General features: G+C 42.7%; 1 protein-coding gene and 1 pseudogene across 4 annotated transcripts in view; one reads left to right on the top strand and one right to left on the bottom strand.

Annotated features, from left to right (window-relative positions):
• Nucleotides 1–11574: 11574 nt before the first annotated feature.
• Fbxo15 (F-box protein 15) overlaps nucleotides 11575–26217 on the top strand; it is a 228638-nt gene continuing 213995 nt past the window's right edge. For 3 of the 4 annotated variants that reach the window (XR_004385884.1, XR_004385882.1, XR_004385883.1), the window contains exons 1-7: nucleotides 11754–11881; nucleotides 12830–12934; nucleotides 15803–16045; nucleotides 16655–16864; nucleotides 21157–21283; nucleotides 24232–24314; nucleotides 25661–25803. Coding sequence is in view for 1 of the 4 variants with exons in the window: in XM_032885716.1 (XP_032741607.1) it covers nucleotides 12831–12934; nucleotides 15803–16045; nucleotides 16655–16864; nucleotides 21157–21283; nucleotides 24232–24314; nucleotides 25661–25803 (910 nt within the window). In the remaining 3 variants the exon portion in view is untranslated. Of the gene's footprint in view, nucleotides 11733–11753; nucleotides 11882–12829; nucleotides 12935–15802; nucleotides 16046–16654; nucleotides 16865–21156; nucleotides 21284–24231; nucleotides 24315–25660; nucleotides 25804–26217 lie in introns of those variants that run through there. The other variant, XM_032885716.1, reaches the window with a different exon arrangement.
• Nucleotides 18370–19186, bottom strand: LOC116884575 (annotated as a pseudogene).

Genomic DNA, 26217 nt, shown 5'->3' with positions numbered 1-26217 from the left:
GACTTTCTGATAGAGCAATGTTAGTAAAGGGCTGGCATGATGGTGTGGGAACCTGCTCTCAATCAGTGAATTGGTCCCATACAGATTTTCATTGGTAAAGAAACGTCAGCTGCTAAGACTAGAGTGATTGTGCTTCCAGTACTTGGGAATTAGAGGCAGGATGATCTCTGAATTCAAGACCAGCCTGGTCTAGTCAGTTCCAGGACAGCCAGGACTTATTCACTAGTCCTCATTTAATGCAAAAATGTGAACATTTGTAAACATTATATGCTGTAAGAAATACAGTAAATAGTATATGTTGTAAGAAATACAACAGAATGGATAACAAGCTGGGTTAATTTATACCTAGTCTGATTGGACTCTTTTCATACTAACAAGCATAATCTAAAATTTATTATTTTATAGATATGTTAAACTTATTCTAAGCTACCAGGCAGAATGTACATTCAAGGATGTATTAACTGGTAGTACCTTGTTCTTCTGTCTGGACCTTGGGACTTTGGTGGATTCCACATAGAGCTGTTTGAAGATATCTGTGCAGCTCACTGATTGTTTAGTGGGGTGACCTGTGTCAATGACAGATCAGTGTTAGTAAGAAATGGAGATAGCTTTTCAGTCATGCTGAGATTGGCCTGAGTCAGTGCTAGTACGAAACAGAGATGTGCCTTTCAGTCATGCTAACATTAAGCTGGTAAATATTTGAAATGGTAATAAGCCCCGAAAGGGTTATAACGAAAGTTCTGGGGATGCTCCACTGCTAGCTTGAGACCACAGTAGCTTTAATTATCTATTTGGAGACACAGTGTGTATTCTGTGAAATGAGAGGTCTCTTTTAAATGCAGAAAACACACAAACAAGAAAAGCCATAAAGATGTCTATAGTAAAATACCCTTGATTTTTTTTCTTTTTTCTTTTTTTAAAACAAATGTAGCATGCAATCAGTTTTAAAGCATTTAATACACTCCCTTGTGCAGAATATGTCTGTAGGGCTCTGGTACTGGGGCGCACTTCACAGCGATCTCGCCCGGCTAGGTGCATGGGTTCAGGCCAGGGGAGAGAACTTGGACGGGGAGGGGGAATAGTTTTCACTGCCCCTAGCTGCAGGTCCTTCTCCTTTCTGCTGCTGCCTGCAGCTTCAGTTGCTCTGGCTAGGCAGACTGACTAGCCAGCAGGAGACTGACTAGCAGGAGAAGGGTACAGGGGAACTTCTGGCAGCAATTTCAGGGAGAGCAGATCTCTTCCCCAAGCAGTGGTGTTACAGCTCTTAAGCCAGAAGCTCTCAGGTGATGGAATAATTCCTGCACACCTTTTATTCTGAACACGGCACTTAAGTACAGTTTTTTGGATGGGTCAGTGTCTGACAGCAGGTACTTCCTGTTGGTTTGGCCCGAGAGCTTGGGAAGACCTCATCTACATATTCAGGGGCGTGGTCCTGTTTCTATGACTGATCTGCCTTGAACTTATGTGACCTATGGTCAAGTCCTCACCTGTGGAGGAGGGGCTTGGGCCATTGCTCTTTGTGACTGCTCTGTCTCAAACCTCTCTACAGGGGTTTGTGGGGGTGGGGGTGGCTGCTGCTAGTGAGGCCCTGATCTGGGATGCTGGGAATGCACCTGCCATCCCTTTTAGGGTCTCTGGGGATTCGACCTGTCCTGACCAGGAATCAGGGTATCTTTCACTGCCAGCTCCATAATTCCTCCTTTTACTTTTTTAAATGAGAGGTGTCATTTATAGTGAAATTTTTACATGGGATTGGAGTATCAAAAGAAAACACTAAATAGGTCAGAGGGGTAGTGCAACTAAGCTAGAGTGGTAACAAGGGATCAGGGTGGGGGTTGAGAGGACAGAGGATCATTGAACCAAGTAATTGTCCCATGGGTTGTACAGTTTGAGGGTATTAACATTGGTTTTAAACAACATTAGATTAATCTAGCTAGACATCATGTTTTCCTTACTATGGTGTAACTTTCCCCAAGTTCAGTAGCCATTTGGCTTTGGCAAGAGAGTTCTTCTGTAGCTGGAAGATCCCAAGTCTGTGGGTCTCAGCTGTCACCTGTGGATCTCAGCATGTGTCTCAGGAGTCTTCAGTCAGATGAGGTGTCTGGAGGAAGGCAGCTTTGTTGTCCCAGACAGGTCTGAGGAGATGGGATTCAGTCTTGGTTGGATCTGTGGGAGCAGCACTGTAGGTAAACCTGGAGTGTGGTCACAACAGTCTGGCTTTTCAGAGGTTGAAGTAGACTTGGGATGAATGGCAGCGGAACATAGAGAGGTCTCCCTGGAGACGACTTTGTGGCTCTGCAGGCACAGGACCTCTTTACAGCCCCTAGTGGCAGCGGGACTTCTCAGGGCAGGCCTGAAATTAGAAACCATTGCAGGGAGGAGGTCTGGGAAGGAAGACTAATTGGCTAAGCTTCTAGGCTTTTAGGTATCTCATTATAGTGAAGATCTGCCTATTGTTAATGAGGAACATTTGCAAGCATGGCTGAGATGTGTGGTAACCCTCTTTGTGGGGAACCCAGACTTGTATGGTTTTGTTAATTGTCCTCAAATCTTATAGCACCAGCTGTTCTTTTATCAGCTGTGTGAGGGCTCTAAGCTTCTCCCTTGATCAAGGTCACTATGGGACCCAGATGGCTTCATTGGAGACCCAATCAAGGCATGAATTATTAAATCTAACAGTGGTCCTTAGAATTTGGGGTGATTTGGAGGAGGGTTTTTAGGGTCTTCTTGGGTATTCCATTGTCTTTATAGGTAATATCTTTGAAAGAATAAAAAATACAGTCAAAAAAGTCAGAAGTTTAGAAATGCTGTCTCACCCCTAAGAAGCCCTAAATACCTCAAATTCTAGACCCTGCTCTCTGCCTGTAAGTAAAAGGTCACATTTCTTGAGCCTGCTCTCCCAGGAACTAGATAAAAGGACTTAAGATAAGGCCCTTAGATGTGCGATTCTCGACCTAGTAAAGATAACAGAAAGCTTCTCCCAGGAACTAGCTGACCATAAAGTTAGATTAAAATCTTAGAGAACAACCTTGAGAAGCAGGAAGCTTCTCCTAGGAACTAGTGGATATAAAGTTAAGCAATCTTGAGAGACAGGAAGCTTCTCCTTGTGATTTTCCAATGATGGGTTGTGGCTTCTTCCTTTAAATACCCCTTCTCCCAGCTACTGGTCGTTGAACTCCACTGCCCCTGCGTGGGATACGACTCCAGTGCAAATTACAGCAAGGACGGTCTTATGTGAGTTCTTGGGGGGTTGTGTTATCCCGAGACTTGAGTGAGGGTCTCCCCGCTCCAGGGGTCTTTCAATCTTCTGTCCTAATGTGGTCTTTTTCTGGTTGGGTGTTAAGCACTCCCTCTAAGATTTGTAAGATAGATCTCCCTAGTAGGATGGGAGAGGTGAGGTAAGGGAAGAGGCTGGGGGTAGATCCTTTGTTTTTTAATGGAGCCCTGCCCTTGGGTGGGGGGGAGGGGCAGGAGGAGCAGCAGTTTGTTTATTGTCTCCTTTGAAACATTAGGGGGTCCGACACAGGGCATGGCCGCTTGGGGATACAGGACTCAGGAAGTTTAGCTGCCAGGTGGATGTCAGGCTGTTGAGCTGTGGGAAGCTGCAGGACACCGCCCTGCTCCAGGGGTGGGGAAGCAAGGTCTGGGGGAATTTTTTTTTTTTTTTTTTTAATGTGGTGGTGAATTGTTCTTTATAGAAAAGAGGAGAAATGCTTTGTCCAATGGGAACATTCTCTTGGCCTGTCAGCTTTGGGGGACTCCACAGAGGTCCAAAACACTAAGCCTTCCCACAGCTTTAAGACCTGGCAGCCGCCCTGTAGCTTCTACGTGGCTGGTTTTCTTTTTGTTTTAAGGAGAGGTCAGATAGAGAGTCTTGACCAATGCCTGATGCAGGCTGTGGGATTTAGACAGGGGCCAGAGGGACCTTCAGCCATCACCACAGAGAGTAGCTCTGACTGGGAGGCTTCAGTTGTCCCTTCAGCTTGTCCAAACCCACACGATGGTGCTGACTGAAAGGTGCAGGAAAGGATAGGTTTCTGGTCTCCAGAGTTGGGGAGGGAGGCTCACCTTCCTGCAGTATCTGTCCCTGTAGTTGTGTTGTGAAGTACCCTGTTGTGGGCACCAGTTGTAGGGCTCTGATGCCAGGGCTCTCCCACGGAGATCTCTCACCTGGGTAGCTGTGTGGGTTCAGGTTCGGGTAGAGAGAATTAAGGCAGGGAGGGGGAACAGCTTTCACCGATCCCAGCTGCTGGTCCTTCTGCTGCTGCCTGCAGCTTCAGTTGCTCTGGCTAGGCTGAGCCAGCAGGAGACTGACTAGCTGGAGAGGGGTACAAGGGAGCTCCTGGTGGTGATTTCAGGGAGAGCAGATCTCTTCCCCAAGCAGTGGTGTTACAGCTCTTAAGCCAGAAGCTCTCAGATGATGGAATAATTCCTGCACACCTTTAATTCTGAACACGGCACTTAAATACAGTTTTTTGGATGGGTCAGTGTCTGACAGCAGGTACTTCCTGTTGGTTTGGCCTGAGAGCTTGGGAAGACCTCACCTCATCTATATATATATTCAGGGGCGTGGTCCTGTTTCTATGACTGATCTGTCTTGAACTTATGTGACCTATGGTCACATCCTCACCTGTGGAGGAGGAGTTCGAGGCGCTGTCCTCTGTGACTGATCTGCCTTGAGCCTATGTAATCTGTGGTCATGTCCTCATCTGTGGAGGAGGGGCTTGGGCCATTGCTCTTTGTGACTGCTCTGTCTCAAACCTCTCTACAGGGGTTTGTGGGGGTGGGGGTGGCTGCAGCTAGTGAGGCCCTGATCTGGGATGCTGGGAATGCACCTGCTATCCCTTTTAGGGTCTCTGGGGATTCGACCTGTCCTGACCAGGAATCAGGGTACCTTTTACTGCCCGCTGCCCCATATCTGTCATTAAATGTATTTGAAGAATATACTGGTAAACGAGCTATAGTAAATGTTTTAGTCAAAGACAGACATACCTGTTTGATGAATTAGGGAAAAGACTTTCGTACCGTTTTCTCTGGTGCCAGAAAGTACCTACCTACCTGGTCTTTAACTGTTTAGAGAGAGGATTCCATAATACACATTAATATACAGTTTTTATACACATACTTACAAAAAAGATGACTGCTCATTTCATGAGATTGTTGGAATAGGCTTTCATAAATTTTTAGCAAGTGAGTTAACCTTGGTGTGAACTGCTTGGCTCAGGCTGCTATGTTTTCCTTGAATGCTAGGCATCTTGTAGAGTTCTGCTTCTCAGAGGCATGCCCTCAGATTTGGGCCCAGGGCATAGACATCCTCTTTCCTTCCTTTCTTTCTTTTCTTTCTTTTCCTTCTTCCTTCCTTCCTTTCTTTCTTTCTTTCTTTCTTCCTTTCTTTCTTTCTTTCTTTCTTTTTTAGATTTATTTATTTATTTTATGTACAGCATTCTGCCTGCATATGTGACTGCAGGCCAGAAGAGGGCACCAGATCTCATTACAGATGGTTGTGAGCCACCATGTGGTTGCTGGGAATTGAACTCATGACCTCTGGAAGAGCAGTCAGTGCTCTTAACCACTGAGCCATCTCTCCAGCCCGACATCCTCTTTCTGATATGTAAAATTAACACAAAGACTTTGGGAGGAAATAGTAAATGATTTAAATAGAAGTCTTCATAAGACATAAGTAGATAAAGTATTAAGAGAATGTAGAAGATATACTGAGGCCTGCCTCATGTACATGGTTACCACCAAAGCTTGTTCTTATAACTATATCTTAACCTTGGTGTGTGTGTGTGTGTGTGTGTGTGTGTGTGTGTGTGTGTGTGTGTGTGTGTATACATGTGCCTACTTTTCCTTTAGAGAAATAAAAAGTCTATTTAATACTGAACTATGGCCTGCCGGGGGCCACCCAGACAGGTTCTGGTGGAAGGCAGCATGGGGTATGGCATCAGTGATGCTATGACTTCAATTTAACTCTCCCTTGCTATTCAGGGTCCAAAAGCTGATGGCTCCTGGCAGTTAACTGATAGCAGCATCAGAAAAGGGAAAAGAAATTTAGTTACTTGGGTTCTTTTCTCTTTGACTTAGGGAACCTCTCTTAGCCAGGCAAGAGGCTCTGAGTTTGTTAGAGAAGAAAAGAAAAGAAAAGAAAGAAAAGGAGAGAAAAGAAAAGAATAGAGAATCAGACACATAAGCACAGGCATCTTGGATGAAGCAGAAAAAGGCTACAATGCTATTTTATTGTTCTTAGTTTTTATACCTTCTCAGGATAATTGATCACATTTTCTAAGCACCTTTACATTTTAAAAGTTCATGGCAATAGTTTATGTCATAGGTTGATAAGGTTTCGAGAGTTACAGCAGAATTGTTTACATGTCTTTCCATTAAGAATAGTACCTGACTAGTATCTGTTTTCTAGCTCTATAAGTTCATTATAAGTTTAAAGTAATAATTTTTATGTCATAAGTTAGCAGTTTTTTTCAGGAGACAAATTATCTGTTTGTGTCTTATTATTTTGAAGTCTTATATAGATAAACTAGTCCATCATTTATTTTCTGTCCTTGTACCTATAATAAATTGCCCATTACCAGTTTATGACATCCAGTTACCAGATAGTGACCTCATTCCTAACCTAGAAGGAATATTTTCTTTGATTGTAAACTTGTTCCACGTGTATTTTCCTAGTGTAATTAGCCTAAGGTTTACAGAGCTTTTGCTTTATAGGGGACTTGAAATTACTTGTATCAACTTAGGAATTCTATAAAATCATTATCAAGGATTATGAAATCATCAATTCCTCTACACAGCATTACTGCATGAAAGTGCATCTTCATGTTGATCTGCAGGAAATCTGCCCCATAGGCGTGCTAATACCTAGGACTCATTAAGCCGTCTAATAGTGGTAGGAAGGGCATATCAGCAGTGAGAAGCAGTCGAGGGATGAAGTTTCTGAGGATCCTGCATCTCAGAGCACACCCATAGCCGTGGAAAAATGGTGGGCCATCTCCTGAAAACTCACCTGCTTGCCATAGCCTTTCCTAGATGGCTCCTGACAGTGGCCTGCTGTTTCAACTGGTGAATTAATTTGGAAAGTGTTTGTTGAACACTGCCTGAGTGCTATGTATATTGTGGGTGCTGAGGAAGAGCATGGAGTAAAAACCACACAGTGATGATAGAGAAGACAGTCAAGGTCAATGTATGTTTGATGGCCGTGTGGTGACAGATAGGGAAAGAACATAAAGGTATGTCTTCAGAGTTGGCTAGAGCTTGAGATGGCTGTCAGGAACCCCTGGATGAGATCATGTTATTTGAATAGGTACTTAAAGGAGGTGAGTAGCAAGCTACGCAGATCCCTAGAAGTTGTTGTGGACCAGTTTGTACTTGAAATGCTTGTGTAGAAACTGCATTTCCGTTGACTGTTGTTAATTACATGTATACAGGTTTTTTAAAGTTTATTTTTATTACTGGTGTGTGTAGGTTTGTGTGTTTGTGTGTGGTTTTGTACACCTAAGTGTAGATGCTAGGGGACTTAGGTTCTCCTGGGAGTAAAGCTACAGGTAGTGGGCAGCTGCGTCGTATAGGAGCTGGGAGCCGAACTTGAGTCCTCTGTAAGTAAGTACACACATACACCCCAGCCATCTCAGCAGCCATCTAGCACCTCTTGACTGAGAAAGCACACAGAAGAAAACCCTGTTACAGACATCATCATTCTTTGCAGAAAAATTTAAACTTGACCAACCACACCAGTATTTGTTTATAAAGAACTGTGTGTGCTAAAGAGAGACCTTACTTAATTTTTATTCAGCATTTAGAGTATGTATGAGACCTTGGACCAAGCCTCCACATAGCCATGTTATATGTAAATCACAAGTAATTTAAATGATTTTAGATTGTATTCTTTATGAAAATGAGTTACTTTATTGTCTGGCGCCTTCCCTTCTCTGTATGCTTCTGTTGCTGGAAACCCTCCAGTTTACATTTGTTGGGCCAGTCCTAGGGAAGTAGTAGTATTAGGGCATGATTCTTCTTCTTATTTATTTTATTTGTTTGAGTACACTGTAGCTGTCTTCAGACACCCAGAGAGGGCACTGAATCCCATTTATAGATGGTTGTAAGCTACCATGTAGTTGCTGGGATTTGAACTCAGAACAGTTAATGCTCTTAACTGCTGAGCCATCTCTCATCCCTGGGCATCATTCTTTGCTTCTGATTTCTTTGTGAGAGCCAGTTACCTGGGCTCGAAGCTTTTCTGTTGTAAAAATCTTTGTTTAAACCCAAAATTTGAACAGAAGAATAAAAGTGTCTGATAGGATCCTTGATTAGAGCAGCCGGGGTGACATTCTCAGACCTTTTCTCCCTCTCCTTTCTGCTCTCCAGGGCACTCACTGACAGTCACTGTTATGGGCTAATTCAGAGGCTTTGGCTGGAGAGTGATGAGCTGAAATGCACAACTGGGCTTCATTTGCTCAAGGTAGAGTGCAGAGGCCTGTGCTGCCAGGCCCTTTACTGTGTGCAGTGTTACCTTCCAGGCCCTGGGAGGATTTATCCCACCATTTATGCCCCGCTGCCAGGGTGTGGATGACAGCTAATATTTATGGGGAGCTTCCCATGTTCCAGCTGCTCTGCCTGTTGCTGACCAGGAGAGAGAAGCTCTCTGTGGCTGCTCAGACGCCATCGGATGTGCTTCTTGAGGGTGTGTTGATAACTGGTAGATATATAGTTTGTTGTACTGTCTTGGCAGAAGGTAATAGGCTACATTGCTGCCCAGTCAGCCCAGGCCTTGGGTAACTGCCCTTCATAGCTTGTGCCTTCCAATAGTAGGGTGTGCTTGGAGTTGGGAGTTGGCACCTTTAATGGTCCATTTGGTATAGCTTTTGTGCAACAGCTTCCAGAGAGTTAATTAGCTTTCCATTGAAAATGTTAGGACAGCTCATTTTTGTTTCTAATTACTTCCTTTTTTGATGTTAATCCAAATACATCTTGGGAACCAGGTTGATCCTGAGGGTGGTAAAACATTGGTGAATGAAAATTGGGTAATAAGTACTTTATATTGCGCCTTAAATTGCATGCAGGGTAAGGGGTATGTTAGTAGCTGATGCATGTAAGTTGAACACTGCTCAAAGAAGTAGCTTCTAGTAAGTTTTCTTTGTTGATGAAACAAGCCAAGACAAATTAAAAACATAAAGTCAGTTTTATTTGGGAACAGCTCTCAGAGGTGGAGTGGGGTGGGTGGGGTGAGGGGGGTTCACTGGTCTCAGGAGATGAGCTCCGGAAATTGAAAGGGAGACAGAGGGGGGGGAGGGGAGAGGAAGGGGAGGAGAAGGAGGGGCAGGGGAGGGAGGCAGAGAAGAGAAGAGAGAGAGAGAGAGAGAGAGAGAGAGAGAGAGAGAGAGAGAGAGCAAGAGAGAGAGCAAGAGAGCACTTGTTGGGATGGTGGTGCACAAGCTGGTGCATCTGGCAGAGGTAGGTGATGATATTAACAATTGCTAAGTCCCTGAGAATAGGCTAGTAAATTTGCCTGTATATTAAAAGGGTTAGGGATAGGGGTCCCAGGTTTGGAGCTTTTGTGTTGTTTCAGATCTCCCACAGTCTGTGAGTGAGCCTCACTTGTTCTGAGGACTGACTCTAAACCAGAGTTGTTTTAGGAACTTTGAAAAGGTATGTCTACTTTATCAAGTCTAAACTGATAAAAACTGTCTAAAAAACTATTAATTATAAAATGCATTGTTTTATGTACTACTAAGAAGACAGCCAATTAAAATACAATTTATTAAGTATAAGATGCTAAAATGTGGGAAAACTTTGGATATAGGAACTTCTGTGCATAAAATAGTGTTAAAAGATTTAACTCACAGATGGAAAGTTATTAAAAATCTATGGTTTCTACCTTCATCAAAGTTTCTATCAGAACTGGCCACTCAATTATCTATTTTAATTAGATTTAATTGTCAGCTTGACACAGCCTAGACCCACCTGAGAAGGGAGTCTTACTTGGGTTTGCTCGGATTAGAGTGGCATCAGGGCATATCTGCAGGTGACTGTTGAATGCTGGTTGATGTAGGAGTGCTCAGCCCACTGTGGGCAGCGTCATTCAGTAGGAAGGCGCCCCTGGACTCTGGGAACGTAGCCAAACACAAGCCTGTGAGTGAACCAGTGCGCAGCACCGCTGTGGACTCTGCCTCTCAAGCTCCTTAGGCTTCTGTTCTCTCTTTGATGGACCTAACCTGTAATGTACTGTTTCTCCTCTAAATCGTTTGTGGTTGAGTATTGACACAGTGAGAGAGTGCATAGAGCAGCTTGTCATTTCCCTCTGTTTCCCGCACATACACTGTGGAACACCCTCTGACAAGTGACAGCCTTTATGATGAGAACAGCATTAGACGGTAACATGCAGACTTTAGCTTTATTCCTGTCACCCACTTGATTTGGAGAACAGCATTAGACGGTAGCATGCAGACTTTAGCTTTATTCCTGTCACCCACTTGATTTGGAGAACAGCATTAGACGGTAGCATGTGGACTTTAGCTTTACTCCTGTCACCCACTTGATTTGGAGAACAGCATTAGACGGTAGCATGCAGAGTTTAGCTTTACTCCTGTCACCCACTTGATTTGGAGAACAGCATTAGACGGTGCAGAGTTTAGCTTTACTCCTGTCACCCACTTGATTTGGAGAACAGCATTAGACGGTAGCATGCAGACTTTAGCTTTATTCCTGTCACCCACTTGATTTGGAGAACAGCATTAGACGGTAGCATGCGGACTTTAGCTTTACTCCTGTCACCCACTTGATTTGGAGAACAGCATTAGACGGTAGCATGCAGACTTTAGCTTTACTCCTGTCACCCACTTGATTTGGAGAACAGCATTAGACGGTAGCATGCAGACTTTAGCTTTATTCCTGTCACCCACTTGATTTGGAGAACAGCATTTTACAGACTTTAGCTTTACTCCTGTCACCCACATGATTTGGAGAACAGCATTAGACGGTAGCATGCAGACTTTAGCTTTACTCCTGTCACCCACTTGATTTGGAGAACAGCATTAGACGGTAGCATGCAGACTTTAGCTTTACTCCTGTCACCCACTTGATTTGGAGAACAGCATTAGACGGTAGCATGCAGACTTTAGCTTTATTCCTGTCACCCACTTGATTTGGAGAACAGCATTAGACGGTAGCATGCAGACTTTAGCTTTACTCCTGTCACCCACTTGATTTGGAGAACAGCATTAGACGGTAGCATGCAGACTTTAGCTTTACTCCTGTCACCCACTTGATTTGGAGAACAGCATTAGACGGTAGCATGCAGACTTTAGCTTTACTCCTGTCTCCCACTTGATTTGGAGAACAGCATTAGATGGTAGCATGCAGACTTTAGCTTTATTCCTGTCACCCACTTGATTTGGAGAACAGCATTAGACGGTAGCATGCAGACTTTAGCTTTACTCCTGTCTCCCACTTGATTTGGAGAACAGCATTAGACGGTAGCATGCAGAGTTTAGCTTTACTCCTGTCACCCACTTGATTTGGAGAACAGCATTAGACGGTAGCATGCAGACTTTAGCTTTATTCCTGTCACCCACTTGATTTGCATCTCCTTCTTCCTTTCCTGTCCATTCTTTTCTCCTTTCCCCTTTTCTCTTTACTTTCAGAGATGAAGTTTTATGCTGAATAATCTTTATGGTTTATCGATCCATCAGAATTTCAGAGAAAGGAAGGATAATTCTCCTCGTTTGGTAACTATACAAGTTGAGTTTCTCACTTGTACTTTCAGACAGGGTTCCGGAGTTAAGTCTGCTAGAGGCTCCTCCGTCATGACGCAGTGCGCCAGGCCAGGCCCGCACAGTGAGAAGCCTTCCTCCGTCTGTTTCATATCCCTGGACAGGTAAACGCCCTGCTTCTCACGGGGTGCTGGGCTTCAGGCATTGGGTCTTTAGAGAAAATTATAGTGCAGCATATACCAAGTTGCTATTTCGAGCTTTCTAAGAATAGGATTGTGTAGGAAGAATGTACAACACAGAGAGTTTGACATGAGTCATGAGCTTGTCACCATTCTCCTTATGAGACTAGTTTTACGGAACTAAACTTCTAAAGGTGACAAGTATGTTGGATTTTCATTTTACTAACTTGTTCTTACTAATTACTCACTTCTCAGTGGATAAAGAGTGGTGGAAAGCCAAAAGAAGGTCATGGCTCTTGTGAAAATAGATGAGTCTCTGGGCTCTTACAGTTCAATAGTTCTTATGTCTCTGTGCTATCTCCACTGAGACCTTTGGAACTCAAATCCATAGAATCTTTAAAAAAATTGTGAACTAATGTTAAGATGGCTATAGCAGTGTGTTGTAATACCATTTGTGGGACACACTGACATAATTAGCATCCTCTGGAGTCTTGCAACATTGGTGATTTTTGTTTGTTTGTTTGTTTTTGTTCTGTTTTGGTTTTCATGAAGAGACATTTTGCCCCAGGATGCATTATTATGGTGAGAGTGTGTCCTCCTTCCTCCAATTCCTATATTTCAACAGAGGGTACCACGTGTTCATGATGGAGGAATTGAAGTTCTGCCTGTTTCTTCCTCGTGGGAAGATGTGATTGACATGCTGAGAGAGTCAGTTCTCTATGTCATTTGCTTTCTTAATTGATCTATGCAGTGAGAAGTATAATAGCCAGAAAATTACAATCAAGAAATTAATCAAGGATGAGAGAATAGTTTGCCTATTAAATGAGATGAATGTGTCTGTAGCCCTCTCTTTAGAACACATAGCCAGTTGTATTCTGGGTATTTGTAGATTCAGTATTGGTTAACTTGTTTAATTTTCTCCTCTTCTCTCAGAATGCCCTCTGAAATCTTACTGAATATATTTTCTTACTTGGATGTGGTATCCTTGCTGTGCGTTGGATGTGTGAACAGACGCTTTTATCATTTGACCAGTGACAAGTAAGGAGAATGCTGTGTCGTCTTTTATATGTGATACTAGAAATTGTCAAAATTAGTAGGTATTTTAGGCATTTTCTAACAATTAATAGAATTAATTTTAGTACTATTTGTAGACAAATTTGCATTTATGAGTGTAAGATAAGGAATATTCTTTGCATGTATTAAAGATAAAGTCTATTACTATTGGGCTCTAGAATAAAACTCTGGTCTGTGATCAGAGGTTCTGGGCTTGATAGACTCATCCATTCACAGAACCTGTCACCAACCAGGTCCTGGTGTCCTGGGCACATGGCCTATTCTCTGCCAGAAGAAGTGGTAAGGGGGCCTTGTTAAATTGACTTAGTTTTTCCTCTCAAATCTGTCAAATAAATGTACTTGCTATGTGGGAAGAGTGAAAGTGGGGAGGAGAGAGACTCCGTATGTGGGTCTTCCCTTGGGAATCAGCAGGTCCTTCAGGTAGGCTCTGAGCTTCTATGGATGAAGAAAAGCCACTGCTTCTACTTTGCACTGTGAGCATGGCCTGAACCTAGGAGTTCATCTTGTGTAGAGAGATGTACCAACGACAAACCTCAGTTTGAAGAGAGGTTCCTGAAAGGGTGAAGTCAAACTATAGGTCCAAGCTGGTGTTTTCTCTGTTCTGCTTTCTCTGGAAATCTCCAGACAGCTCTCTTTATGTTCTGCTGAAGACAGTTCTCCAAGCAGTTCACTATTCTAAAAAATTCTGGATAGCTCATCTCTTGCAGATCATAAGCCCACTCTTATTTTACATATTAATCCAGTCATTTACTCCAGGTTTCTGTTTGATTGATTATCCTATGAGTCAGTATCCCATGACTTCAGCCTCTTGATTCTTTTTTTTTTGGTTCTATTTTTCGGAGCTGTGGACTGAACCCAGGGCCTTGTGCTTCCTAGGCAAGCGCTCTACCACTGAGCTAAATCCCCAACCCCCAGCCTCTTGATTCTTAGAGTTTAGAGATCTGTCTGCCTTTGTTAAGTACAGTCAATAAGCTAGCTGGGTAGGACTCCACCCCCACCCTGGAGCTACCATTTTGGCCTTGCCTGGACCTTGAACTCAGGAATCTGCCTGCATTTGTATCTGCTTGTCTTTGTATCTTTCTGACAATTTATCCTCTGTTCCTTTATATCTGTGAAACTCCTTATACAATTCATATTGCATCCTTATATTTTTGTATAGTTGAGAAATTATGTACTTTCAACTCATGTTTTTAGAGCTCTTTCCACAGCCTAAAGGCTGTCCTGAAGATCCCAGCATTTACCATTTTTCTGAGACATTAGCCACAGCTTCACCTTCTGGACTCATGCTGTCTGAGATTATCAGGGAATCAGTAATGTTAATCAGATCTTACTAATGAATAATCTAGTTTTGAAATGATTGAGTTAATGCATCTTCGATGCTCTGTGTTTGCATTCCTGGGAGGAATGTGATGCACATCATCATACAAATAAGCCGTGCACCCACAGCAGCCATCAACACCTTGCTGGCTCTGTTCCAGGGGCAGGAACCATATCCTGTTACACAGGGCCATGCAGAACATGGCAGAGGTGGAGGTCTTCTAATAGCTATAGCACATTTCGTGCCCATTTCTTGACTTTTTAGGGTTCTCTCTTACTCAGCATCAAACGATTATGCAAGTATTGATTTTATGCGAACCCACAGATTTCTAGGAAAGACATTAAGGTAAGGAATGCAGTTCAGTTTGATTTGTAAGGTAAGGCATGGGAAACGACTGATAGGCTGAAGTGTAGGCAGGAAATATTCTCTATCGTGGTTCTCAGATACTAGTCAATGAAAGACTATTTCACAATCACATAGGAAAATATAAATCTTTGGATTCCTACTCTGCATTTGTGAAGATTATAATTCAATACTTTGAAGATTTGTATTTTTACAGTTTCTTCAGATCTTACTAATGAATAATCTAGTTTTGAAATGATTGAGTTAATGCATCTTCGATGCTCTGTGTTTGCTTTAAGTGAGGAACCCACAGTAAATCCTCTGACCTCACTGAGGCTGTCCTCCACCGTCCTCAGCATCCAAAGGGACTATGTGCCTACTCTGATTGGGAAGGGTAGTTTTTTTGTGTTTCAATTTAAAAACGTGCTCGAAATTCTTATACCAGAGGGTATGCTTTATCTAAATCAACTAGTGGATATAATTTTTGATAATTTTGGAATGAATGTAATTTTTGCTTCATTAAAATGTGTTTGTATTCATGTGTGTAGATGCATATTCAAATGCACCAGTCTAGGCTCAATTATGTCATCTATGTAATGGGGATTAAAAACTAGCCGTCTCCTGTGTCTATTGGGAGGGTTAAGTGAGCTAATGTCTGAATTCCTTAAATAGCAGTTGACAGGTGTGTGCTTAGGAAAACTCTTATTGTTTACTTATTGCTCTTACTGTTTACTGACTTATAGTATTTACCTTTCTGAAATTAGTATGTTTATTGTTAAAATTTAAAAGTAGGCAGCAAAATGAATGTATAATATGTCTACTATTATTTTGTCTTTGTGTATAGTGCTTTTATTTATGTACATACCCACAATAAACCAGATTCACACTATATAAACTTGTGATTTTTCTACAATTGAACTCCTACTTAGTTATCTTGCAGAAAGACAGTATTGGATGATCCTAAATTACATGGGATTCTTAATTTAAACCTGACTCTGGGAGTAGGTTTTCCCTTTTTTTAAATGTGTTTTGGGGGTTGGTTCATATATTATAAAATATATGAACACTTACACATTCATGGAATTGGCCTATTTGAAAATTAGAAATTATTAATCTCTAATGTAATATATTGCTGCTACAGCCTCCAAACTGATTTGTTGTTTTTCTTCTAGTCTTATTTGGGTCAAAATCTACTCAACTGCATTTTCATCAAAAAGACGATATTGGAAGCTTACTTCCGTGGAGGAAACAGCCACATGTGTGAGCTTACTGTCAGTTGAGGATAAAGAAGTTGGATACTGGAAGAAAGAATATATCACAAGGCAGATCTCATCTTTGAAATCAGCACTTGCCCACATTATCATGCCTGTCAACCCTTACACAGGTCTTCCTGTGAAAACCAAAGAGGCCCTCAGGTACACAGGCTGCTCTTGAACACTCACTTAATGGTCCCTGGACAGAGCCACAAAATCTTCCAGTTTCTAAGCAGATGTTGTCATCTCAAGGTGTCTTATGTATGCAGTGGATGCACAATGTTTTTAATCTCAGTTTTGCCAGTCTAAGGACTGAGACTAGGGCCTTCCATATTCTAGGGAAGTGATTACCATAAGCTGCTCTCCTCAACTACAAGAACAGTTTAGGTCAGAGGGAGCTGTCTGTAATCGTTTTTTATCATGCGTGTTTTGGAGTCTTCAAAATATACAGTATTTGGATATTGGCTTACATTTTCATCAACAGCAGAAACAGCTTCATGATCTTGAGTAAAGCCTGAGTGTGGAAGTGGCCTTCCCTTGTCTGTGAACTGCTAGTCATCGAGCATCATAGATACCCAGGGAGTGCTTCCTGGAAGGAAAAAAGGAAGGCTCAGAAAGTGCTGTGGGTAAAATCTCAGATTTATGCTTAGGATTTTGACTTTGGTCTCTAGAGGAGGTGATATTATGGAAGTGATAGATGCAGTTGCTATTGTGTGTGCTGTTGAGTTCTTTCTTTGAAAGCATTTTCAGCTTTTTCTTTTCTTTCTCTAGAGTATTTGGCTTAGGTTGGGCAATTATCTTAAGAGAAAAAAATGGAAAAGAATACATCATGCGGCATGCTGATCATTCTGTAAATGATACATCTGTCACAGTTGTGTGGTATGACAAAAATTGGCCACATTTAGCCACATTGTCCACCCTGAATTTGTATGGTGTGACACCACTTTTTATGGACCAGTATTTAACCCCTGATCCAAACAGGTAAGTACTGATTCAGCAGTTCCCTGGAGGACTCCTGGAACTGTTAGTTGACATTCTATTGTAATTCAAAATACCGCTAGTGTATTTTAATTTGATTGTATCTTAGAGACTGTCCTGTCATTCTGCACAGCTACAGAACAGAAGATACTGGGTGTGTCACACTTAGCTCTAAATTTAAATTTCTTGAATTGTAATAGTAGCAATAATACTCTACTTTGAAAGTTTGTTAGATAATTAGTGGATTTTCTACATTTTTACCTGTAACTATTTTAACCAATGATATAAAATTAGCAATTAAACACTAGTTATAGTTTAAATACTTCCTAAATATTACTATCAGTTATTTTGTGTGGTTTTTCTCTTGAGTTTGCTAGGTATATGCCCATATACACTTGATACACTAGATATATACCCGTATACACTTGATACACTAGGTATATGCCCATATATACACTTGATACACTAGATATATATCTGTATACACTTGATACACTAGGTATATGCCCATATATGCACTTGATACACTAGGTATATATCCATATACACTTGATACACTAGGTATATGCCCGTATACACTTGATACACTAGGTATATGCCCATATACACTTGATACACTAGGCATATACCCGTATACACTTGATACACTGGGTATATGCACATATACACTTGTCTCTGTACCTCTGTTTTCATGTCAGTGAAGCTGTGTGACTTGGATGACTGTAGGGCGAAGAACAGAATTTTTGTAGAACAGTTGTATAATAAAAACTCATCCTATGCTTAGATGGCTTTGCCCGAAGTCCACACACACTAAAAGGCTCACCTCTGCCTTTCTCAGCAAACTTCACATTCATTAATGATCACTGTCTAATAAAGGTGGACTACATGTAGCAGGTATAGATCCCTGTGTCCCATGTTGGCTAACGATTTTTATATCAAGTGTTGCAGTGTATGGACTTGTCTGCCTTCTCCGTAATTGTGCTGCTGCCTGTCCCCCCCACTTCCCTGTCTTGGTGTCTTTGATTTTGCAGCAGCCGCTTCTGCGTTGATCTTACCATTCTTGCTCACTGTTGTTCCTGTAAGTCTCTCTCATCTCTGTCTCTGAAGAGACAGTGCTATTTCATGGTTTCCCTGGAGTGGGCCTGCCATTGGCTCCTCTGTGGTGCCTGCTCAGAGGCTGATATATACCCATATACACTTGATACACTATGACATTCAGACTTTCAGTGCTGGTGCCTATGCTTGCTGTGATCTGGAAATATTATCAGTGGAAAAACATGGATTGTTTTCCCCAACTAGATTACTAAGTGTATTTTGATAACAGTTACTTTTTTTTATGGTTACCCAAAAAGCTTTTATTAAACAGCACTGTTAAGGGCTTGTTGTTTATAAAACAACACCAAGGGGGCTGGGAGTGTAGCTCACTGGTGGACTAATTATTCAGCATGTATGAAGCCATGGGTCCTACTCCAGAGCCACAAGGAATCAACACAGAAGTGCAAACTGCCAAAGCTACAGGGAACACAAATTCAGTCCTGCTGTTTGCTGCGGGAGGCTTCTGCATTGGCGCGGAGCACAGCCCCAGGGGAAGGGTATGGGCGCTGCTGGAAGAGAGGCCCAGCCGCTGTCCTGTCAGCCCCAGTCTTGGCCTCATTCCTCTTGGGTAGTCCTGTTGACCATGTGCCCCAGGGTGCATCTGAGTATGAGCTGGGGTCTAATTCTTCATCTTTCTGGCTCATCGCTTTCTTATTCTTGGGGTGAGGAGCCAGTTCCTTTCTGCAATGGTGGCGCTGGTCCTTGCCATTTTCCCGGTCTGCCTTGTCAAATGTCCGTTCTCGTTCCCTATCCCAATCTCTCTCTCTGTATACTTTGTCATTGTTCCGCTCTCGTTCTCGGTCAGACTTCTCGTGGTTTCAGTCTGCCTTCTCATGGCTCCTATCTGGCTTCTCGTGACTACGATCTGACTTCTCATGTTCTGTCCACCTTTTCAAGATTTCGCTCCGACTTGTCCTCAGCATCTGCATTACTGTTCCTGAGTTTCTTGGCAGATTTGCTAACCACAAAGTTAGGATCGTGTGGTGAGAGCCAGGACACGAGGTCTGTCTCCACATTCCAATAGTAAGGGAGTCCACAAGAAGGGTCAAACTCCTTGTATCAGCTCGGTGGCAGACCCTCTATCCGGGTGGCCTCATAGTCAACAGGATCATCATCATAATCCTCAGCAATAAACTCTTCCTCTGGCTCTGGCTCCAGATGCTTGAGGATGCCCCTCTTTGCCAAGTGGGTCTGCAGCGCCACAGGGAGTGGCATAGTGGGTTGCTGACTGAACCTAGAAACAACACCGAAGGGCTCTTGTTTTAAAGCACAATACGCTCCTCAACTCTCCCCAGCTACAATTCAACAGTTAACTTTTTTTAATGACATTTTTATTTGGATGAATCTGAAATTTGTATATGAAATGATGACCTCCAAGGTTTTCTACTATAGTGGGTAAGTAGTATACAGGATGAAATAACGTTTGGAGTAGGAATCCACAAAATGCACTCTTTTGATAGAATGGTATTTTATTTGGTATATCATGACTATTGTGTATAGGTACAGTTACAGTTAACATTAATTAAACGATCTTGAAAGACTATTGGTTAAAGATGTATTATGTTCAACCATAGAGCTCACTTAAAAAAAGTACATGTGTCCCCAGAAATTGTCACAGGAATACTAGATACAACATGGTAAGGGATGTTGGAATTCACTGAGGGAAATTGGTACAGTGTAACTTATTTCCATTTAAGCTTTGTAGAGCAGCCTTTGACCAGCAGTGGTAAGAAGACTGAAAGTATGTTTCAGGAACCCCTCCCTGCAGTCTGCGAGCCAGGGCTTTTATCCTGATGAAGGACCCTCACCTGCATCTTTGTCATGGCCAGGAGAAGCTCTTAGTGTTTAGTGACCTTACTTAAGCCTGTATTTGTTTCTTCTGTAGAAGCTCATGGTGCTGTTTGCAAATAACTTTCCCTGTAACTTAAAACTTTCTACAAGGACTCTCAGCTGCATTTCTTGTTAGTGTTGTGTTCTTAGTTGGTGTACTCTGTGCTCTCCATGTTTGTGAGAATGATTATTTTAGCCTCCGGCTATGGCTGTGACTGGTAAAGCTAAGGTGAGTGAAGACTCAGTTGTCCCCAGAGCCTGTTTACTATTTCCATAGCCAACCTAAGAGCATTTTGCAGCTTTGGTACATTGAGGATGAAGGGAAGAGGTTTTTTTGCCACGCCCACCTGGCTGTCTTTTTCTCCATTACATAGTGACAGTGCACCAGCTACTGAGCATCTCGTAGATGTGCTGTGCTCTCATGGCATTTTCCTGTTAAATTTTTAGCCTTCCCTCTGAGTGGGTGTCCTTATATGTTGGGGCCCAGTCTGTGATGGTTGTCAAGTCATTGTCATTTGGAGCTAAGGTTTTTTGTTGGCTTTTCTTGAGTTTATAGTGGTGACATTGGCCCTGTGTTCATCTTCATCCAGGCATACTCTGTTGGCGCTGAGCCTGTTTTTAGTTAATATGTCACAAATCTTCTCACCAACTGGCTTGCCACCTCATCACTGTTGTTCCTTATGAATGTGGTGCTGAGGATCCTGTCACATGAAAGCTGCAGTGCCATAGGTAGCCCCACGTGTGTTACTCAGGACCTGCAGACTTATCACCCATCGTCTTGAGTAAACTCTGGATAGTGTCCCAGCACCTGAGGGACTTGAGCACTGCTCTGAGTCTGCAGATTGACCACTGAGCTCTCACCTCCTTTCTCCTTTCCTGAACCACCTCTGCCTGTTCACTGCATGGGTGGTCTGCCATGCATTGTACTTCTAGATAACATGCTCTCCCTCTCATAGCTTCATTCAAGTCTTTCTGGAGCACAGGGAAGGTGTCTCCTACATTTCCGAGTATTTACTCTTGGGCACTAATACTGCTGTGTGGCTCTTGCATGAAAACACTCATGATTTTGACCTAGATTTATTTTCTAATATTTCAGTTTTCACTGTCTCTCAGTTTACTTTACAAAAACTTTGGAAAGAAAGATACATTTGCTCTCAGAGGAAGAGCAAAAGGGAGGGGAAGAAAAACATTGTAGGGTATGTGCTTGCCCTCTTAATAGTACAAGGCTCCATAATTATGTTAACCTGATTTGAACATTTTAGTGTATATAAATTGCTCTTCAAAAGCATTTTTAGTTACACCTTGTGACATGACAGCAAGACATTGGAAAGTTCACATCTTTCTCTTCTCTCTTGGCATGGTGTTCAAAGTCCTCGATGGCTGTCTTTAATTGGAAAGTATGACCTGAGTAATTTAAGTGAGTCTACTATGATGGGCTGCGATGGACTTATTCGGATATTCTGCCTAAATCCTGGCCTCCTAGTGGGGCTGTGGCAGGTAAGATAGAGTTCATGCATGAATTGTCATTTCCCCTTAACAGTCCCACGTCTGCACACTGCATATCAGACAGAATTTAGACTCCTGGGCCAGTTCAGTAGCTGTGTCTTGGTCTGTGTTACTTTTGGGTCTACTGAGTTGCTGTGCTTTCTGCTGAAGTGGATGGCAGGTACCTCCTCCTACTTCCCATTTCTACACCGTGTCCTTCTTTAGTCAGGGCACGTTGTCACTTCCCCTCCCAGTCAGTCCAAGAGCCACTGTTCCTTTCAAATTTTCCTCTGCCCGAGTTTCTAATAGTACATGCCCAGTGTGGTGGAGGTCTCTAACAATCTTTCTGACTTGTGTGTGTGACATGGGACATACTCTGCCCTTCAGGCTACATGTCTAAGAAGTTACCCTTTCTGTCTGTGTGTTTCTGTTTCACTAGGCCAGGCTGAGTTTTGGTCCTTCTGGGGTTCTTTTTTCTTTTTTTTTTAATTTTTAATTAAAATGGAATTCTATCACTTGCCACTCATCCTACTGCCCTCACAGCTCTCCGCCCTCCAGGCCCTTTCTTGCTTTCCTGCCACTCTCAACTGATGCCTCCTCCTATTATTATCCGTGTGTGTATACAGACATGTAAATACAGCCTACTGAGTTCACTTCTGTTGTTTACATGTCTATAGTTTAGGGCTTACTATTAGATAAGCAGTTAGGGGGCTCAATCCTGGGAAAGGTATGATTCTCTGTCTCTCAGCACTCATTGGTTGCCTGTAGGTCTTTTTCTTTGTGTGCTGGGACAATTCCCCACTTCTGTGTTAGTGTTTCTGTTGGTGCTGTTAGTGTTCAGTCTTGTTCATGCAGCCATTCTGAGACTGTTTGACAGCAGACTTACTGGGGTTCTGACTTAGACTCTTTCTGCCTCCTCTTCTGCAGAGTTCCCTGAGCTGTGGACGCTGGAGGCGTCATGGAGATGTATCCATTAGGACCGAGCCCCAAGTCCCTGTTGATCTCCCTGATTGTGTTCAGGTCCAGATCTCTGTCTCCATTTGTTGTAAAGAGAGGCTTCTTTGATGGGGGACAGTAGCTATGCTTATTTGTGGTTTAAGGATAAGATTTAGAATATAGTAAGGAATTATACTGTTTTAGCAAAGTGGTAGTAGTAGATTCTTTTCTGATGCCCAAGACTTCACTAGCCCTAGGAAGTTGCTAGGTTTCTGGTACTAGGCGTGGTTCCCCTCCTGTTGAGTCTGCCTTAAGTTCAATTAGACAGCTGCTGGTTGCTACCCAGCATGTGCGTGAGCTCAGGTGTTTGTACCTTTACAGATCTCTTACTGTGCTGGCCACTGATGTGATTTATAGGTGTTGCAGCTGGATCAGACTATTAGCGTCTCTCCCTTGGGAGCTTGCATAGTATGTTCTGGTGCCACAGAAGCTAAAACACAGGAAAGAGGCTTTCAGGTCAGATCCAGTAGGAATCATCTGAGTCCATCTGAGTTGTGTCCTAGGTGTGCAGTGTCTTCAGCGAGAGGGATTTACTTTCACTCTTTGAGAGGCAACCACAGGCAACAGCAATAGTCTCTATTATTTGGGGAGTCACTTAGGCTACCCTGACCAGTCATTCAAAAGAAGGTTTCTGGACAGTCGGTGGACAGCAGGGTAGTGTGGTGGACCTCTGTATCCACATTGGTGTGGCTTTGTGGCTTTGGCTCTTGGCTCTTTTATGAGTGCATTTTGCAGGTTGGTTGAGAGTAGCAGTGTAGTACAGTGACTTCACAGAATCACAGTTTCCATTTTCTGTGCGTCATCCTCTTGTCCTTTGCAGCAGCTGACTGTTAGTCGTTGCTTTCCTAGTTTGCTCTGTGTGTGTCCCTTGAGGGTAGCAGCACTCTCCTTTGCCTTTGATGACTCAGGTTCAGCTTTGTTGCTCTTTACAGCTGTGAGGACTGTCTGGTTGGCTTGGTGAGGGGCCTCTTCAGGCTTACCATTCAGGGGTAGCTATAGCCGTTAGCATCAGTTCCCTGCAATCACACGTTTGCCGTTTAACCTGGTAGGCAAATGGAGAAGCAAGTCTAGTCATTCCCACTGCATCCGCCAAACCATGCAGTGATTTGCAAAGGAAACATTGTTCTAATTTGATCTCTGTTGCTGTGATAACATCAGGATCAAATACATCTTAGGAGAGGAAAGAATTTATTTCATCTCGCCTTTCCATGACTGAGGGGAGTCAGGGCTGGAAGCCAGGTAACCTGCTAGGTGGCAGGCACTGTGGAGGAGGGCTGCTTGCTGCTCTCTAGCCTCTGCTCAGGTAGCTAGCATATACTGTCCAGAACCTCAAGTCAAGGAGTGCTAGACATGCCTGTGTCAATTACCAATCCAGAGAATGCCCCGCAGACAGGCTCACAGGCCACTCAGATCCAAGCAGCCCCTCAGTTGGGACTCTCCTGGATAATTGTGTATCAAGTTAATAGCTGAAGCTAACTAAGGGAAACATTTTCTTGTATTTGTAAAATTTACCAGACATCTGTAGGGTCTTACCAATATTGTTCATATCTTTGAAAAGAAATTGAAATAGCATGAATTCATCTCTCCTACCACTGTTCTACTTCTCTCCCTCCATCCCTCCCTCTCTCTCTCAAACACACACATCAATCACACAAGCTACATATGTGTGCATAAGTATATACGCATATTCATGTAAATAACATGGCAATCATTGTGTATAATAGAGCATTTTGCTATTTCACAAGTGCTAGGACATTCTTTTGGAACTGCATGCTTTGCATACTGAGTGATATTCTTATGTATATAGGACTTATATACATAAAGTCTTATGAGAACGCTTTATTAGCAGCAACAATATCTACTAACAGTAGCTTCAAGATGATAAGCTGTGATTTTCATGATGAACTAGTAAAAAATTAAAATACTCCTATTGAAAATTATGTTCTTTTAAATTAACTTTTCAGAAGGAGGACAATCTTGCTTTTGTCATGGCAAATCTTCATTTCCATCACCTTGTGGAGAGGAGCACATTGGGCTCAGCCACTCTGTATGTATCTGTATGTGGGTAAACTTTATTTTTGTGTGGTTGGGGGAGAGGGTTAGAAATCAGTTCCATATTAATATTCTCACAATAGCTATAAAAGTATTTTATAGCTAGTAGCCACCAACAGATACGATCCTTAGCCATTGCTAACATAATTGCATTATTTATGAATATGTATGTGCTTGACTTGGTCTAGTTTAAGGACTTGATTCCTGGTAGAGTATTATTTATAGAGGCATGGGTGATTGTTCTGTTAGTGTGGTGCCATTCTCCCTTAAGTTCTCGTACTTCATGTGAAGTTTTGAACTTAGAAAATATGCAGACATTTGACCCCTTGGTTGACTGTTTCTGTGGGTGTCTTCTAATAAATTAGCATGTTTTTAGGCTGGAAACAATTTTTTTCTGTCTCCCTACAGCTTTTCACTTTCTTCTTGGTCCCTGCCTTAGTCACTTTTGTTAATATCTGAAAAGGTCCTGGATGTTTTTAAGTATGTTGCCTTCCCTGGTGAGGCTTTTCTTACTGAAGCAATTAGTTGGGTTTGTTTGTTTGTTTATTTTTTTATTTTTTACTTGTTCACCTTACATCCTGATCACTGCCTCCTCCCAATCACACAATCCTTTTCCCCAGCTCCCCTCCCTTTCTTCTCTGAGGGGGTGGGGGCCCCATGAGTATCCCCCTACCCTAGCACATCAAGTCTCAATGAGGCTAGGTGCTTCCTCTTCCACTGAGGCCTTCAAGGCAGCCCATCTAGAAGAACATATTCCACACACAAGGAACAGCTTTTGGGATAGCCCCCCATTAAAGTTGTTTGAGACCCACATGAAGACCAAGCTGCACATCTTCTACATTTGTGCTCGGGGAGGCCCAGGTCCAGCCCATGTATGCTCTTTGGTGGTTCAGTCCCTGAGAGCCCCAAGGGTTCAGATTAGTTGACTCTGTTGGTCTTCCTATGGAGTTTCTACTCCTCTGGGGCCCCTCAGTCCTTTAGCTGGAGTTTTTGTCTGAGTCCCTGGCCTGTAGATCTGTGTTGATGCACCTCCTGATGGGCGCCTCCCTCTTGGGCTACTGAAAACACTGAAGGCAGAGAGTTCTTTGTAGAACTAGTGTCCCAGGGTCAATCTCAAAGTCACTGTGGTGGTCTTATGCCCATGGAACTCTGTATATGTGCCAGCTTTTGTAGAAGTTGGTGAGGACAGCAGTTCTTTTGAGTTCATGGTATGAAGATTATTTGGATGTCATTTGTGGGAGGTAGTGTTTTGAATAGATGATAAATTTTAGTAGTTTTTTCTAGCCAAATATTTTATCTGTGATTTTGACAAATTTGTGTCTGTTTTGTTTTGCCTTTCAGTCCCTATATGCTTCCTCCCCACAGTCCACTTGTGGATGACAGCCCAGAGTATGGACTGCAAGGCTATCAGATGCACATTGACATGCATGGTGTTGGGATTTTCTACCTGTGTAGTACCTTTCGCAATCTCTTCTCCAGGAGAGGTAAACCAGGTCAACTTGTTCCTTTCTGAAGTTAGTGGGTTGTAGAGAAGAGAAAATTATCCTCCCAGGTGGTCAGTTTATAATCTGTCAGCTCTGCTGCGTTCGCTGGCCCTTCTCTTTGCACAGGACTTGTGAAGTACTATAGCCAGTCAGTCTCTTTCACTCACTCTCTAGCCTCTAGAGGGAGGCTTGGCTCATCTTTTCTCATGATATTTCCTGACTGTTTTTCTTATTTACATATCTTCCCTTTTTCCCCCCAGGAATTTGGTAAATGTGGTCACAGGGTGAATGTCATAGCTGTACAGAGTGAGACTAACAGAAAATAGTTTTTCTCATATTCGCACTGCCTAAGCATTTACTGTTTGCCACATTTCCAAAACTAAGCAAAGGACTGGGGAAACTCAAGCTCAAAGT

This window comes from Rattus rattus, chromosome 15, assembly GCF_011064425.1.
Source record: "Rattus rattus isolate New Zealand chromosome 15, Rrattus_CSIRO_v1, whole genome shotgun sequence".
Lineage (NCBI taxonomy): Eukaryota > Metazoa > Chordata > Mammalia > Rodentia > Muridae > Rattus > Rattus rattus.
The sequence above is the reverse complement of the archived record's forward strand: the minus strand, read 5'-3'. Positions and strand labels throughout refer to the sequence as shown.